Raw genomic sequence first — 15,679 nt, 5'->3', positions numbered from 1 at the left:
CTACAGTGAGATGACCCAAAATTTATTAAAAACACAGGTGTTTCCTCTGAACTACTTCAATGATCACGAATTGATAAATGCGAGAACATTAGCTCATTCTCCTATACATAATGCTGACATAATCACAACAGGGGAAGTTATGGTTCATTCCCTCAAAAGTGTGACAATTTCTACAGAGTTGGAACCCTTAGGCAGGCCAGGTATGTATGGTGGGTTCAAATCCCAGTTTCACCCATGATACTTCTAGGTTTAGCATCACCATCCCAGTGCTGATGGGTTGCACAAAGTAGTAAATATCTGAGACCAACATTACTTTGGTTATTGCTTCACCATTAACCTGACACTGCAATATATTACGATTACTGAACCCAATTCATACACTCATGAAGACTTACTTTCTTCATATGGAAATGGTGCTGCCTGTCCCTCGCTACGACTCAACAACCACTGCCCTTCTGACACTGTCTCGTTAATAGTCTCTGTCACGCTTGTTACGGGCGATGAACTGAAGTCCGACATCCCTGGACTCAGTGACCGATGGCGCTGCGGGCTGGGAGAACGACGCTGAGGACTCGGTGAGCGATGACGTTGTGGTGATTGGCTTGCATAAGAGAGATCTCTGTCACTGAGAGAACGCAACAGACGTTCTGCTGGTTCTTCAGGGATCTCTGCAGTTGTTTCCCTAGAATTAACAGTATGACAGGATCATGGTACACACATTCCAGTGCTACAAAAATTAAGAAGTGCATCATAAGTTTGAAGGAAAATAGAATTGTTTCTCCATTTTTCAACATTTCATGCACGGTGGGGTGAACCATTTCATATCATTACATTAACTCAATGTCCTATCAAGTCTCAGAAACAGAATCACAGGATGACACTATTGCACCAAGCTGACTTTTGGCCTCTGGAGTTGAAAGTTGGGTTTTACACCACTTATAGAAACATTCAAGCAATATCAGTGTGGGAGACACAAGAAATGTGCTGCACACATTGAACCTATGTGAGGAATTGAACCTGCAGCTGGGCCTTCGGCATACTGAACAAATGCCTTCACCACTGGGCTAACCAAGCGTCCCATCAGAAGTAAGATTTTAGAAGGAGGATGAGACATTATTCCTGAGAATCTCCATGTTGATCTAGTAGTAGATAATCCTTGAAGAGTTCATGTCTTAGTGTCTTAAAATCTTATCCCTGTAAAACATTTTGTTTTTAAACTGTTTCCAGCCCTTGGTGACATGGACCTGTGAAGGTCCCAGGGTAAAATAGGCCTTCGACAACCCATGCTTGCCATAACAGGCGACTATGCTTGTCATAAGAGGTGACTAATGGGATCGGGTTGTCAGGCTCGTTGATTTGGTTGACACATGTCATCGGTTCCCAATTGCGCATATTGATGCTCATGTTGTTGGTCACGGGATTGTCTGGTCCAGAGTCGATTATTCACAGACCGCCCCCATATATTGTTTTGGAGCGGCAGAGTTTACTTTTTGCTAGAAAGACCTCTTCCCAGGTTTTACTTTTCGTTAGTAAGACCACTTCGCAGGTTTTACTTTTCCTAACTTTATTTGAACATTCAAATGATACAGGAGTGTTAGAAATCAATTGAAAAATATCGTTCAAGGTTAAACTCACAATACGAATGTTTTCCCAAGCGGTATTGGAACAGCAAATCTCAGATCAATAATAAGATGCTCTACCGCATTGCCGACGAATCTGGTGAGCTTAAATTATCTACTTATTGTAACTTTCATTAAACGAATCTGGTGAGCTTAAATTATCTACTTATTGTAACTTTCATTAAACTGATTTGACGCATGCTTCAGTTATTGTTCTGTAGCTTCATTAAATGATCATCTACATTGTAATTACCCATCATTGATGGTATATATGTTGGAGAAAACGCTTCTCCTCAGTTTTGGTAGATATTGTAAAACCATCAAGGTGCAGATCCCCATGGGATTTCCCTCCCCCTCCGGTTTCACATTGTGTCTACCAAAACCTTGGAGGTATGTTTTCTCCTATACTTATTGCACCACAGTAAACAATGCAGATACTTACACAGGCTTGTGCTGGTCAGCCTGCGCGGAGGGTGGGCCGTGGTCTGGGGTTTCTTCAGGGATGGACGGGGCTACCTCTGCTGGTTCCTCAGGTGTTGGTTGGACCTGGGCTTGAGGTGGTGGTGAGGTTGCCACAGTTACCATCCGAGGTGGAGGTGGCGGGGAAGGTGGAGGAGGTGAGACTTGCTCGTCATGAGGCAGTTCAGGAGGAGGGGTTGTGATGGGCGTGGCCACATCATGCCTGGAGTCTGGGAAGAAGCTCACATCTCCTGATTCTCTGATAGCTGAAAAGGATACAAGGAAGATAAAACATGTCAAATCAATTTCCTACTCAGTTGTAAAACACAATTGCCCTTTCCTTTGTTCTATGGTCAGAAAGAAACAGCTCGGTTATTAAAAACCATCAAATTTACCTACTGAGTACTTGAATGAGTACACGTTTCAAGATGATTCTGCTATGATCAATCCTGGGTCAGCCAAACCAGTGGTTGAGAGCATGAAGGTTAGCCAAAGCCACCAGATGACACAATATCAACCAGGTAATCATTGTGACATCCATAATTGTTTAAGCATAAAGTGATAGGGACATTCTCTGACATATCAGTGAGTAAGGTTTCATGATATTCCAGCAATATCACTGTGAGGCACACCAGACATGGGCTTCTCACAATGTAACTGGGTAAATTATGTGGGGAATTGGACCCGGGTCTTCAGCGTGATGAGGGAAAGCCATACATGAGTTCATAAGAAATATTGATATTCGTATGAACAACAACATGAATAATTCACTCTTTTGATAACTGTTCCTGTTCACATGTGAACAATCATTCTTCTTATCATCATCATCATCATCATCATCATCATCATTCATATTATCTTCCTCCTGCACCTCCTGATGTGCTTGTGTCAGTAATGTTTTACGCAGCTGTTTTGCAATATTCCAACTATATCAATTGTGGGGGACATCAGAAATGGGCTTCACACATTGCAACCATACAGGAGTTGAACCAGGGTCTTTTATGTGACAAGAAAACACTTAAACCACAAGGCTACTACCATCCCACTATAACATGCAACTGCAGTGGATTAAATATAAGGGAAAACCCTCTTCTGAGGACATTAAAGAATTCAACTCAAGTCACCTGTGTTTGGCTAATGAGGCCTTTCAAAGCACTGAGACAGTCGTAAGTGCCATTCATTAACATTAACTTACAACTATCTCAGCGGTAAGAGAACTTCGAAAATCTAGGTCCAGGAAGCTGGACAGATGATGCCAGTAACATCAATCACTGATTTATCTGTTCCAGATTTAATTATTTACAGTTTGTCTTGAAATATTGGAAAAAAGTCAGTTAACTGATAAATGAGGGAAACTGTGAGACATATCTAGGGTATTACCTCTTAGTCGACGAAGCTCTTCAGTGATGTCTAGCGATGCTGAAGTTTCTGGTTCAGATTCGGGCTCTGTAAGTGGCACCGTAGGGGTGACAGGTATCACTTGAGGTGGTTGTGGTGGAGACACAGAACGTTGACGCTCAATCTCACGGAACATTCTTGTCTCACCTACAGGAGAACCAGTTGGCGTCACAGGAGGAGAGATAACTCTCACTGGTGACATCACAGGGCTTGTCTTTGGAGTAGGCTGTGGTGTTTTAATACGACCCCGACGAGGTGACTCCTGGAACTAATTGTCATGATCAGGTAAAGAAAATCAACACAGCGAACATGTAATGTTTTGAATGCTGGAATTGTGAGCTGGAGTGTGAGTATGGTATTGTTCCACTTTCAGTAGTTTTCCACCAATATTATGGCAGGGGATACCAGAAATGGGACTACACATTGTACTCTACGGAGGAATTAAACCAGGACCAGTGTCATGGTGAATAATCACTTTAACCACTTGGCTACTCCACTAAGTGGGGAGGTAGGGTAGCCCAGTGGTTAAAGCATTTGCTCCTCATGGCAAACATCCATGTTCAATTCCCACATGGGTACAATGTGTGAAGCCCATTTCTGTGTCTGTCATATTGCTGAAATATTGCTAAAAGCATTGTAAAACTTACCTCACTCACCAACCAGTGAGAAGATTATTACAATCCAACTACTGTGAAACCTCACTACACTGGAAATGGAACATTCCATACCATCTTGATACAGAATAGTACTCCATGCCTTTTGTTATTTTAAAAAGTTCTTTATCAACTTGATTTCAAAAGAATTTTGTTTGAATTTACTCAGAACAATGACACCGAGTTGACCAATTCACACAGGCTGACCTCCCAATCTGTTTGGCAGCTTCTTCCATGAAGCATCCAGGCCTTGAATTCCCAGATGGGAAGAGAATCTAAGATTTGTGTCAGTGCCATAGTGATATAACTGCACTTGATGCCCTCTGTCCCCAACTTCCACAGACAGTCAACAGGGTATAGATTACCCCGACAGTGGGAAATTGGGGACAGTAGGGTCAGTGGGAAAATATCTGCCCTAAGCAAACAATTTTGTTGTGGTTGTTAGGATTTTCAATTTAGTGGCTGCATGTCATTGTTCCCCAATGGTTTATCACTGCTCAAAATATCATTCACTGGATTAGTTGTTTAATAAATGAGGAATAAATATGGACCTTTTACCAAAAAAGTAACTTTATTGTTGGTACCTGCTGACTGTAATTTTCCTCATCTACCCATGCCTCTTCCTTTGCGTCTTCAAGCCGCCTTCTGTCACCACTGTCCCTCTCTTCCCTCCCCGTCAGTCCATCTTCCACACTGCGTTGTCCCAGCATGACGGTCAGCTGCTCAGAGAGGACTTCCCGTACTAGGGCATTGACAAGATGGTTGTCTACCGGCTGACCTGCGTCCACAAACAGCTTAAGGCCAGTCTGACCAATGGTGTCCATCACTGCGGAGGTAGATGGATATTCAGAAGCAGAAAAAAAGTGATCCTATTTCAACATATCAAAAAAAATGTAATTCAAGAGAAGTCCAGAAGAATATAATTTCAGGCTTAGCGCAGAGGCAATCTAGACTTGACTTGGACTAAATTTGTTCTCTTGGGTCTGGGAGACAGATTAATGGCGAGGAATATTCATTTCAAATTAATGTTGACATTAGGCAGTTTATCATTCCATCCACTCTTGTGGTGACATTTTGGTATTTTTGGCCAAACTTTTCCGCTTATTCACTGGCCATGAACCAGCTACATCAATCGACGGAAAATAATTTTGACAATGATAATTCATGGTGCTGACATTATTTGCTGAAAACGGAACAGAAATAATCAAAAAATTGTGTCTAAGTAGATCTGATGCTTCTGTTAGTTGGAACTTTCTCACAGTTTGATACTTTGGACCTGCTTTAGTCTTTTCACTACATAAGAAAACAAAGACTGTTTTTAAGGTCCCAACATTTTCAAGGAAGAGAGCAATATCCATCAACTATGATGAAAGTCAAGGTACTGATCTCACATAAAACCTATAACTGTACTGTCTCAGTTTCTGTTTTTATTGAATGAAGAATACATTCACACATTTCCTCTCTGTCTGATAATATGATATAATATAAAATAACACATAATGTATTCCGACACAGCACACCACTGCCCCTGGACCTAATCAAGTGTTACCACTAAATAAACTGATTTCCAAAAAACTGAAATTTACAACAGATTAAAATTGATCTGGAGTAAAAACTAAACAAGATAGATGCATGAAATAAATGTATTGAGAAGATCATAATGTCAACATAAAGAACACTGGAAATGACAATCATACGCCATCTAACAACGTTGTCACAGCAGCTCATATTGAGGTGGGATGTCAAAATTGAATGTTAAAATATGCAAGAGCCAGAGCACACGAAAAATCCCACAAGTTCAAAAATACAGACCATTAGTAACATATGTAACCTCCCCATGCCTCATAACATGCAAGACCCTCCAATGCACAGAAAAAGTCAGTTGTCTGATAACGTCATGTGGTTTACGTTGCCATTCTTCATGAAGAGTCTGGATTGACTCTTGTCTGTTGGCTGGTGGGTGTGGTCGTTGTTGAACACACAGATCCATGACATCCCACTTTGTAAAATGTCTGGGAAACATGCCAGCCACGGCAAAACATTGACATGGTTTGCTGCTAAGAAGTTCTGGATGATTCAGGCTACATGGGTCCTGGCATTGTCATGCTGGTAAAGGACACCATGTGGCTGCTGTTGGAGAGACGGAATAACAGTTGGGCGTAGAATCTGGTCAATGTACCACTGAACTGTCAAGTTTCTGATGATCAATGGCGTCATCTCTTGTCCACAAATCCCTCCCCAAACCACAACACCACATCCAGCATACGGAACAACCTCTTGAACACAAAAAGCTGCCCCTCCAATGATACGCATGTTGTCGATCCCTTTATCAGCAGATTCCTCTATACGCAGAATCAACTCTTGGCAGTGAAGATGACCCTCTGCCTGTTACATCACTGCCAACATTGTACATTTCAGGCCCATCTCAATCTCAGAAGATGACGTGCTGTCAGTAGCTGTCCCTGGTCTGTAGGCTCTGATTCCTTGATCCCTCTATCGTCTGGCAACAGTCTGTCACCTGACCACACTCCCCATGGCACTCCTTGCTGATAAAGTCAGGAAGTGGTTATAGAGGTGAAGGGTATGTAGGTACAGACGTGAATAACAAAGCGTTCTTGCAATGTGGACATAGGTGGCTCCCATCTGTATCGTGCCACAGGCTCTCTCCTGTTGTTCTTGTGTCAGTCTTGGCATTTCTTTGATGTTCATTTTCCAATGTGGATGTCTAGTAGACTTATTGTATGTGTTGTTAAAGCTGCAGCTATAGCACGTTTTTCAAAGTTTGCATTTTATTCAACAAAAATGCCGTGCACAGTGATCATATTCTGCATACAACATTGATGGGTTTTGACTTTGAAATTTTCACATCAAATTTGTTTCACCTGTTTTTTTTTCAGATTTCAATATTTTGGGGTTTAAAAGTTGTAAATTTTTTTCAGGATGTCAATTTATTTAGGGTGCCAGTGCTAAGGCCACTGTCATTTTATTTACCAGACAATAAAGAAATATATTTCTTGTAAGAAAATGGAAAGTGACCTACCAAGCAAAGACTCATCATCCACACTGTCGTCAGTGTGGACAGATGGCGCTGGTTCATGAGGAATGGGATCAGCAGGTCGCAGTGGATATACTTCTGTAAGAACTCTTGCCATTAGCTCCTGCTCAATCCTGTTAACAAAAAATATACGCTATCCTCCACTCTCAATATTTTAGTAAACTCTACAGGTACATAATAACATACTACGTGACATTTCTTCATATGTGAACATAATTACTGCTTGAAGTATATACATGTACCTCCTATATGATGTGGCGTGTAAATAACTGAGTCGGGACCTGACAATCCACAGATTCTTACAATAAGCAATAATAGATGTTATCAAGGTACGCTTTCCAATGTAGGTTGCTGCATGCCAATTAAAAAGACACAACTCAAAGAGAATGACATTTCTTATTTACTCTGAACATGTTTGACCTTGTGTTTGAGATGAGACCAAACACCAGACCCCACTCACCACTGCATAGCCTTGTTCTGCATCAGGTCCCTCTGTCTCAGGTCCTCTGCCAGCACGTCGGAAGTGATCTGGGACTCCAGCTTCATAGACTGAGGCAGTCTGGCCACAGGGGGAGGGAACTCTGGTCCATAAGGCTCCGGCTCTGGAGGGGGCTGGTGTCCTGGTAGAGCTATACCGACTCCAGACTGGTTGAAATCTTCTTCATCCTCCTCATCTTCCTCCTCATCTTCACTCTGGCAATAAATTTACATGTATTAGCATTCTGTTGGCAATACCAGGCAATACCAGGCAATACCAGGAGTTTTGACTTAAGTTTGAGGTCTTACACAAATGTGAGAAAAAGCATTTCACAGAATGAACTGAAATCAGTATAAAACTCAAAATACAGTAGACAATTTGAGGTTTGTGGATAGAGATTGGGCTTTTAGATTTAAAAACATAGATGAGTTAAAAATTTACCTGTTTCAAATTGTGAATCTCAACTTGTGATTTGAGTCAAAACTTAAGTTGTTTCGCGAAATCAGGGCCTGGTATCATCAAATAGTGTTACTCATGTTAACTTTGTAGGAAGACATCAAGCCCCGAGGCTGGGAGGCATAAAGGTTCACTTCTGTGGCATTGGGGACCTTGTTCCATTCATTCCTTCATATGATATGAGGTGAAAAATAATGTTGTATTGGTGATTGAGCTACATACCCTCTGTTGTCGGTAGTGATATGAAGTGTCAAACTGTGATCTTCTGGGTGACTGTGGAGACTGTATGTACACCTCACGTTGAGAAGATGTCTCTGACATGCTGTCGATGTCAACAGGAGGAAGTACCTGGAAACACAAAAACGTTTATGGTGCTTTGAACAGTTGTCTCTTTACATCACGATGTGCTAGCTGAGTGAGGGGAGAAAAAAAGTTTTCAAACTGCTGAAAATAAACACAGAGGCATTTGGTCAGACAGATATGTTGTTCTCTGGGCATGAGGGGAACATGGGCTCAGGGAACATAAACAAACATGAAGGGTACATCAACTCATGTTCCCCTCGTGGCCACTGAGCAAAGTATCAATCTTACCAAACTCTTCAATGTTAATTTTCAATAATTTGAAGCATGGGTACAAACCTTTTGAAGCCATCATTAAAGTTTGCAGACAACATAAAAACAGATTTAGAGTTATCTCCCTTCCATCGATTTGCATTCACAAAACACTAGTGATTTCCGTATATCATACATGATTCAATGTTATTCAAGATAAAGAATTACTACCTTGAAGTACCAAACAAGTTCGGTATTCCCAGTGGGGCACTTAGGGAAATATTACTTGCTCACCTAATCAGAAAGCGACATCTATGTGTGAGGAAAGATAAAAAGTGACTTTGGTCTCAGACATTTACCACATTGGTGATCAACACCATCAGCATGTGGGTTATTCACAATAAAGAAGCCGACACCTATAAATCTTGCTTGTCTTATCTTAAACATAGACCACTGCAACTGGGATAAGGTGACACGTGTCAACCAAGTCAGAGAGACTGACCACCCGATCCTGTTAGTTGCCTCTTACGACAAACATCGGTTATTGAAGACCAGTTCTATTCTGGACCTTCACAGGTTTGGTACATGTACATCTTCACTCTAATCTCACTTACACACTGACCTACCTGCTTGCTTAATTCTGGCGACCTGTCAGGTTCAACCTCCTCTGTGGGGATTGTCACCATAGCAACATTAGTGCCTGCAGTTACCAGTGGTTTGACAGGAGGAGGCACAAAGGTTGAGGCAGCAGATGAAGGTCCAGGCTGTGGCATTCTCAGTCCAGGTTCGAGCCTGGGTTTCTGTAGTGGGATGGCCATTGGAACCAGTTGACCAGGAACCAGAGCTGAAGAAGATGATGGAAAGATTCTATCTGCCTACTGATGGATCAGTATATTGAATAACACTGCCTAGTATCACCTGTATACCACTGACTACTGTACGCTTTTGAAACAGCAATATCACCTGTTCCTGTAGACTGGAATACAAAATGTCAGAAGTTTCTGTATTTTTTGCATTAAGTTACAATTTACACAGATATTTGCTCACAAATGTGACACATACTTCCTTTCAAAAGCTTACAATTAAAACACACAATATATATATGGTTATATTGAAGACTTTTTCTATTGAAGATTTCTCTGCTAACATGGGGGAACCAACTGCAAACCCTATTCAGATGAACTGCATGAGGATCATGCATCAAACTGTTGAAAAGTATATGCTAATAGCTGCCTTTTGGTGAAAACTTTGCTTAAGAATACCCCAATTTTATCATTTATTGAACTCGTAACAATTTTCATTTTGATGTTAGAATTTGTTTACAAACAGCACCTTTAAACAGTAAGGATATTTATTTTGGAACAATTGGCTAAGTAAGTGGATATATTTACACTAGTGACTCTAAACTTTTGAAACAAAGTACAGATATCTACCATTTTTGTAAAAATGGTACGTATCCATTATCAGGGCACAGCTAATACTAACATGCATCTCCAACAGCCAGGGGTATGTATCCACTATCAAGGCACAGCTAATACTAACATGCATCCCCTACAGCCTGGGGTATGTATCCCCTATCAAGGCACAGTTAATACTAACATGCATTTCCGACAGCCAGGGGTATGTATCCCCTATCAGGGCACAGCTAATACTAACATGCATCTCCGACAGCCAGGGGTATGTATCCCCTATCAAGGCACAGTTAATACTAACATGCATCTCCAACAGCCAGGGGTATGTATCCACTATCAAGGCACAGCTAATACTAACATGCATCTCCGACAGCCAGGGGTATGTATCCCCTATCAAGGCACAGTTAATACTAACATGCATCTCCAACAGCCAGGGGTATGTATCCCTTATCAAGGCACAGCTAATACTAACATGCATCTCCGACAGCCAGGGGTATGTATCCCTTATCAAGGCACAGTTAATACTAACATGCATCTCCGACAGCCAGGGGTATGTATCCCCTATCAGGGCACAGCTAATACTAACATGCATCTCCGACAGCCAGGGGTATGTATCCCCTATCAAGGCACAGTTAATACTAACATGCATCCCCGACAGCCAGGGGTATGTATCCCCTATCAGGGCACAGTTAATACTAACATGCATCCCCGACAGCCAGGGGTATGTATCCAGTGTCAGGGCTAAAGTAGTACTGTCTTGGAGCAGAGACTGCGCCTGCTTGAGGCTGTGGATGGATGGTGGACTTGGATTTTGTTTGAGTCTTGGAAGATTTCACGTCTGTTCCTGCAAACAGAACCAGCATAGTCAGCTCTTCCAACAAGCAAGATGCCTATCTTCAGTTCTGTAATCAATAGAGCGATCAAGTATGGTTTTACACCACTTTTAGCAGTACTACAGCAACAGGACAGCAGGGGACACCAGAAATGGGCTTCACACCCCAGAAATGTGGGAAATCAAACCCCTGATTTCAGTGTGGACTATAACTTCTTAACTTCAATCAACAGGCTACCAAACTGCCCCTGTAAATCTTATGCCCTCAAATAAAACTTATGAAACCTGATTCAAAATACCTCTGCTATCCCTTCGTATCAATCCAAGAGATATAATTACACACAATGGCTGTTCCTGTTTAAAACCTACCTAAAGATTCTAAGGTTTGGACAAACTATTTCAAACTGAACATTTGACACTTTGCTCCAGAACAGTGGACATGTGAACTCTGGTCACTTCTTGTACTGCATCCCCCAATACCTGCTGGCAGATTTACCTGAGTGTGTTAGAGTGATACCTTTGACAGAAGCTGTAGCTGGTGCACGGCGAGATTTGGTGCTGCTCTGGTAGTGAAGAGATTCTTTCACTGTGGTTCTGGTCTTTTGACTTGGAGCTTTCCCATAGATCTTGGTGAGGTAATCTGTCCCTTTAGTTGTCTGATGCGGAAGGTAACAAAGAAACTTTACATCATGTATGATCATGTGTCATACATATCACATTAAGCATAAAGCAAATGAATGCACACTTTTGTTATAACATATGAAAGGGTCTCATAGAAAAATCACGATAGTGCTGCTCGATGATGATTTGTGGGCATGCAGAGGGTCTTAATGTTCTATCCACAAGGAGAGCCTGAGATAAGCAATAGATGACAGCTATAAAAGTCTAGTTTAGGACATCCAAACATGGCTTGGAAATGGATGACAAACAATGAATGAAGTCCAAACTGTGACCAATTTGTATTTCAGTCAATGACAGAAATATAAAATACACTACTCAAAAGAAGATAAAGACCCCCAAATTCTTTTATTTTACTGTACCTAATATGTCATGTGCTTGTAGTTTCTGGTGTGATGTATATATTGTAAGGTGAAATTATCATAAATGTATTATTACCTTGCTTTGAGATCCTATTTTCTGCTTCTCCATCATCCCAGTCTGAGTTTTCCTGATGCCTGTGTCAACTCTAGCTTGACCTTGACCTCTGGCACTGGTCCTGATTGGCTGGGATTTCCCGCCTACTTTAGCAGCATTCTTCTTGGCCTCCATGCTGATTAGTTCCAGCTCAACTTCTCTCTGTCATGTGTAATGTGGAAGTGTTTAACACTCGAGTAATTCACAGTTGTCAGGTATGTTGATAATTTAAACTGGAGGTTTCACTTAAAATAAGAATAAGTTTTGATGACCACAAAGCTCAAAGAGTACAGTATTTCATCTGAAATATAATTCCAAAATATAGAAAAATGTTGAAAGTAAACCAAAACTACCTGTACTTGAATAGAGAAATTACAAATATGTTTAAAATTATAACAACATGGGCAAGGAATGAGTCACTGAATGAAGCATCTCCATGTCCCCAGGCAGCATGCAGAGTTGGGCTAACATTGGCAGATATTGGTCCAACGCTGGTAAACATTGGGCCAAAATTGGGCCAAAATTGGGCCAACATTGGGCCAATGTCTGAATGAATCTGGGTCATAGTGAGTGCGTGAGTGAAAAAGTGAATTTGCAGCACTCACCAATATTCTTGGAATATGGCAGTGGCCTGTAAATAATTCCGTTTAGACCAGACAATCCAGTGAACAGTGGGATGAACATCAATATAGTCGCCTCTTACGACAAGCATGTGTTACTGAAGATCAAACCTAACCTGGATCTTCACCGGTTCTATGTCATTGTAGCCCAAATATTAATTCCTACGGAGTTTTACTCACATCAATCTCTTTCTGTAAAGAAGAAATACATCCGTCCACAACGCGCATGATGCGTGCACGCTCCACCACTGTGCTGCAACACATGGGTAGTCTAACAGTTAGATATGAGTTGAAAGATAATCTGGTAACCCCTTAAATCATGACAATTGGTAAAATGACAAAAATGGAAAATAATTAGTTGTTTGGTAACAAATTCCAGTCTTTGTCTCTAAAAAGTAGGATACAGTCTTCAGTCATTTCCATGGAAACATCAATGTTTGAAAATGTAGAATGTCCAGCCAAAGTGAATCTACAGATAATAAAGTAATGCACTCACAAGAGAACTGAAGGCTGGAGGCTGACTCATCTGTCCTGTGATGGTTCCTAGCATGCTGTAGGTTCACTCACCTGTCATAAGGTTCTTTCTAGCTAGACACTTTAGGCTAACTCACCTGCCTTATGATTGTCTCTCTAGGACACTGAAGGCTGACTCCCCTATCTAGTGACACTGGCTAAGTCACTGTAGACTGATTCATCTGTTCTACAACTGATTCTCCAGGACAATGTAGGCTGACTCATCTGTCCCACAATTGTCTCTATTTGGACACTGTAGGCTGACTCACCTGTCTTATGATTGTATCTCTAGGACACTGTCGGCTGACACACCTGTCCAATGACGCTGTCAAAATCACAGTAGGCTGACTTACCTGTCCTACACTTGTCTCTATTTGGACATTCTAGGTTGACTCTCCTTTCTTAAGATTGTCTCTCTTGGACACTCTAGACTGACTCACCTGTTGTAATACTGTCTCTCTAGGACGTGTAGGCTGACTCACCTGTCCTGTGACAAAGTGTCTAGCACACTGTATGCCTTGGTGTCACATCTAGACCGCATCACTTGGTCCAGGTTGGCTTGTAGGACTGACCGGTCCTTCTGTATCTGTTTCAGGACCTCCTTGGCTTCAGCATAGTCAGGCAGTGTTGAAGCATTCTCCAGGGACTTCCTTTCCTTACTGTGCAGCTTGGGGTAGGGGCTGGTCTTCGGGGCTGGGGGGTGCTCCTACAAATACAAGGGCCTCAGCTTACAGTCAGAGATGTAATGTGACTGGGGAATCATTCATGGGGGATGCTCACAATTACAGGTTAACTGTATGCATATATTTGTACATCTACTAAGCTATTTCAGTGCATTAAAGTACACTTTCCCTAAGTGTACGTGCTTATTTATGCACATATATTTAAAAGCAATTCTGCTTTTTAGACTAGTTCTGTTATACACTTTTTTTTTCTGTTACCTTCTAAGCACTGACCAAAACTGCACACATTTTATCTTTGATCATTAACTTGTTTTATGTTATATGTTCATTCACAAAGCAACTAACATGTAGCATTGGAAAATAAAGCATTATCCTTTCTTATACAAATCTCCTATACACCTAGGAATCTCATGTCAGTGAGTGAGTGAGTGAGTTTGAATGTTTGTGTGCTTTTTAGCAGTATGCCAGCTTCATCATTTACCAATTAGGTGACTAGTACCCCATTTGTGTAGATCAATGCTCATGCTGTTGATCACTGGACTGTCTGGTCCAGACTCAATCATGTACAGAAATACCCAGGGAAAACCAGGAATCGAATCTACAATCATAGGTTTCTGGTGAACAGTAAATTGCAGCGCCTAAACCGTCTGAGCGATTATTGGATAAGATTGATAGCCTAACTTCACCAGTCTGGACTTAAAGTAGGACTCTAATAGTGATGGAAGATCTAACAGGTTTCTGACCTTGTTAAATCATGGTGCCAATTATTTCTATGTGTGGTTGATGTAATCGAAGCTTCCATACAATCACTTCCTTAAGCTCCTCCATCAGAAACAGCTCCAGTGAAGTGAGACATCAGGCCATACCTAGGACTGGCCACTCTAGACCCAGCACCAGTCTCTACCAAGCAGCGTTAGTAGTCTATAGAGCAATGCAAACAACTGACAGAGCATCAAACAAAGCCCTACGTATCTGGGGATATATGTGCAGATTGCATGATGCAGCTCAGTAAAATCACAGCTGGCACGTGGGATGAAGAATACCCTCTCCGATTTAGTTGGTTAGCAAAGTCAGATGAGGTTTCTTGTTTTGAATGAAAAAGCATTTCCAATTTCCTGCGAGTGTATTAAATGTGTTTCTTAAAATTTCTTATTTCCTGAAGAGGTAACTTCTCATTACAATAGATTACAGCTTGTTGGTCGTTGGCGATGTTGGTGACAGACTCCTGGCCAACATGCAACTGTTGTAGACTTCCATCAGTGCAATGTATCTCACTGAATGACATGCAAGTGCAAAGAGGTGGTGTAATTCTACATTCATTGGTTCATGAGGGACTACCGTATTGCTAGTTTGTTGCATAACACAAGGACAATATTTCAGCTATATGAAGGTGATCTGAAAATATTCAAATCTCAACCTTGACCCAGTGATGGACATCCTGAGTATCATGTTATGCAGGATGATATGACAACTTGAATCAACAACATCTGAGTGCCTGACCACCTGTTCCCATTAATCCTTGTCTTCGCAGGTGTGATTTCCAAACTCCACAGAGAGCCTGACCACCCAATTCCGTTATTCACATCAGCAATCTTGAGTTAATTTTGACAATCATCAAATGAATCACTGAAACAGTGATCAGATTTGGTGAATGATTAAGTTATTGTTCATTCATACCTCCCCAAAATACTGCCTCCATAATTACCATATATTAACACAGACTTACAACAAAATCTTAGCACTAAGGTCATTTTGGGGAACGTGTCATTGACCTGCTAGTTGGTGCAGTGAGACTCAGTTTCCAGTTCAATACAC

At 41.4% G+C, this 15,679-nt stretch overlaps 1 protein-coding gene across 1 annotated transcript in view; it reads right to left on the bottom strand.

The window, feature by feature from the left end:
* The window catches only part of LOC137294775 (TALPID3 protein-like), a 118,955-nt gene that overhangs the window by 8,820 nt on the left and 94,456 nt on the right, over positions 1-15,679 (bottom strand). The window contains exons 12-24 of the mRNA XM_067825886.1: positions 13,664-13,887; positions 12,849-12,921; positions 12,031-12,210; positions 11,432-11,570; positions 10,783-10,926; positions 9,297-9,514; positions 8,341-8,466; positions 7,645-7,877; positions 7,170-7,297; positions 4,714-4,955; positions 3,459-3,744; positions 2,062-2,344; positions 396-682 (exon numbers count right to left, since the gene is read on the bottom strand). Of these exons, the coding sequence (XP_067681987.1) occupies positions 396-682; positions 2,062-2,344; positions 3,459-3,744; positions 4,714-4,955; positions 7,170-7,297; positions 7,645-7,877; positions 8,341-8,466; positions 9,297-9,514; positions 10,783-10,926; positions 11,432-11,570; positions 12,031-12,210; positions 12,849-12,921; positions 13,664-13,887 (2,563 nt within the window). The remainder of the gene's footprint in view (positions 1-395; positions 683-2,061; positions 2,345-3,458; positions 3,745-4,713; positions 4,956-7,169; positions 7,298-7,644; positions 7,878-8,340; positions 8,467-9,296; positions 9,515-10,782; positions 10,927-11,431; positions 11,571-12,030; positions 12,211-12,848; positions 12,922-13,663; positions 13,888-15,679) is intronic.

This window comes from Haliotis asinina, chromosome 8 (genome assembly GCF_037392515.1).
Source record: "Haliotis asinina isolate JCU_RB_2024 chromosome 8, JCU_Hal_asi_v2, whole genome shotgun sequence".
NCBI lineage: Eukaryota > Metazoa > Mollusca > Gastropoda > Lepetellida > Haliotidae > Haliotis > Haliotis asinina.
This window is presented reverse-complemented; position numbering and strand designations above follow the sequence as displayed.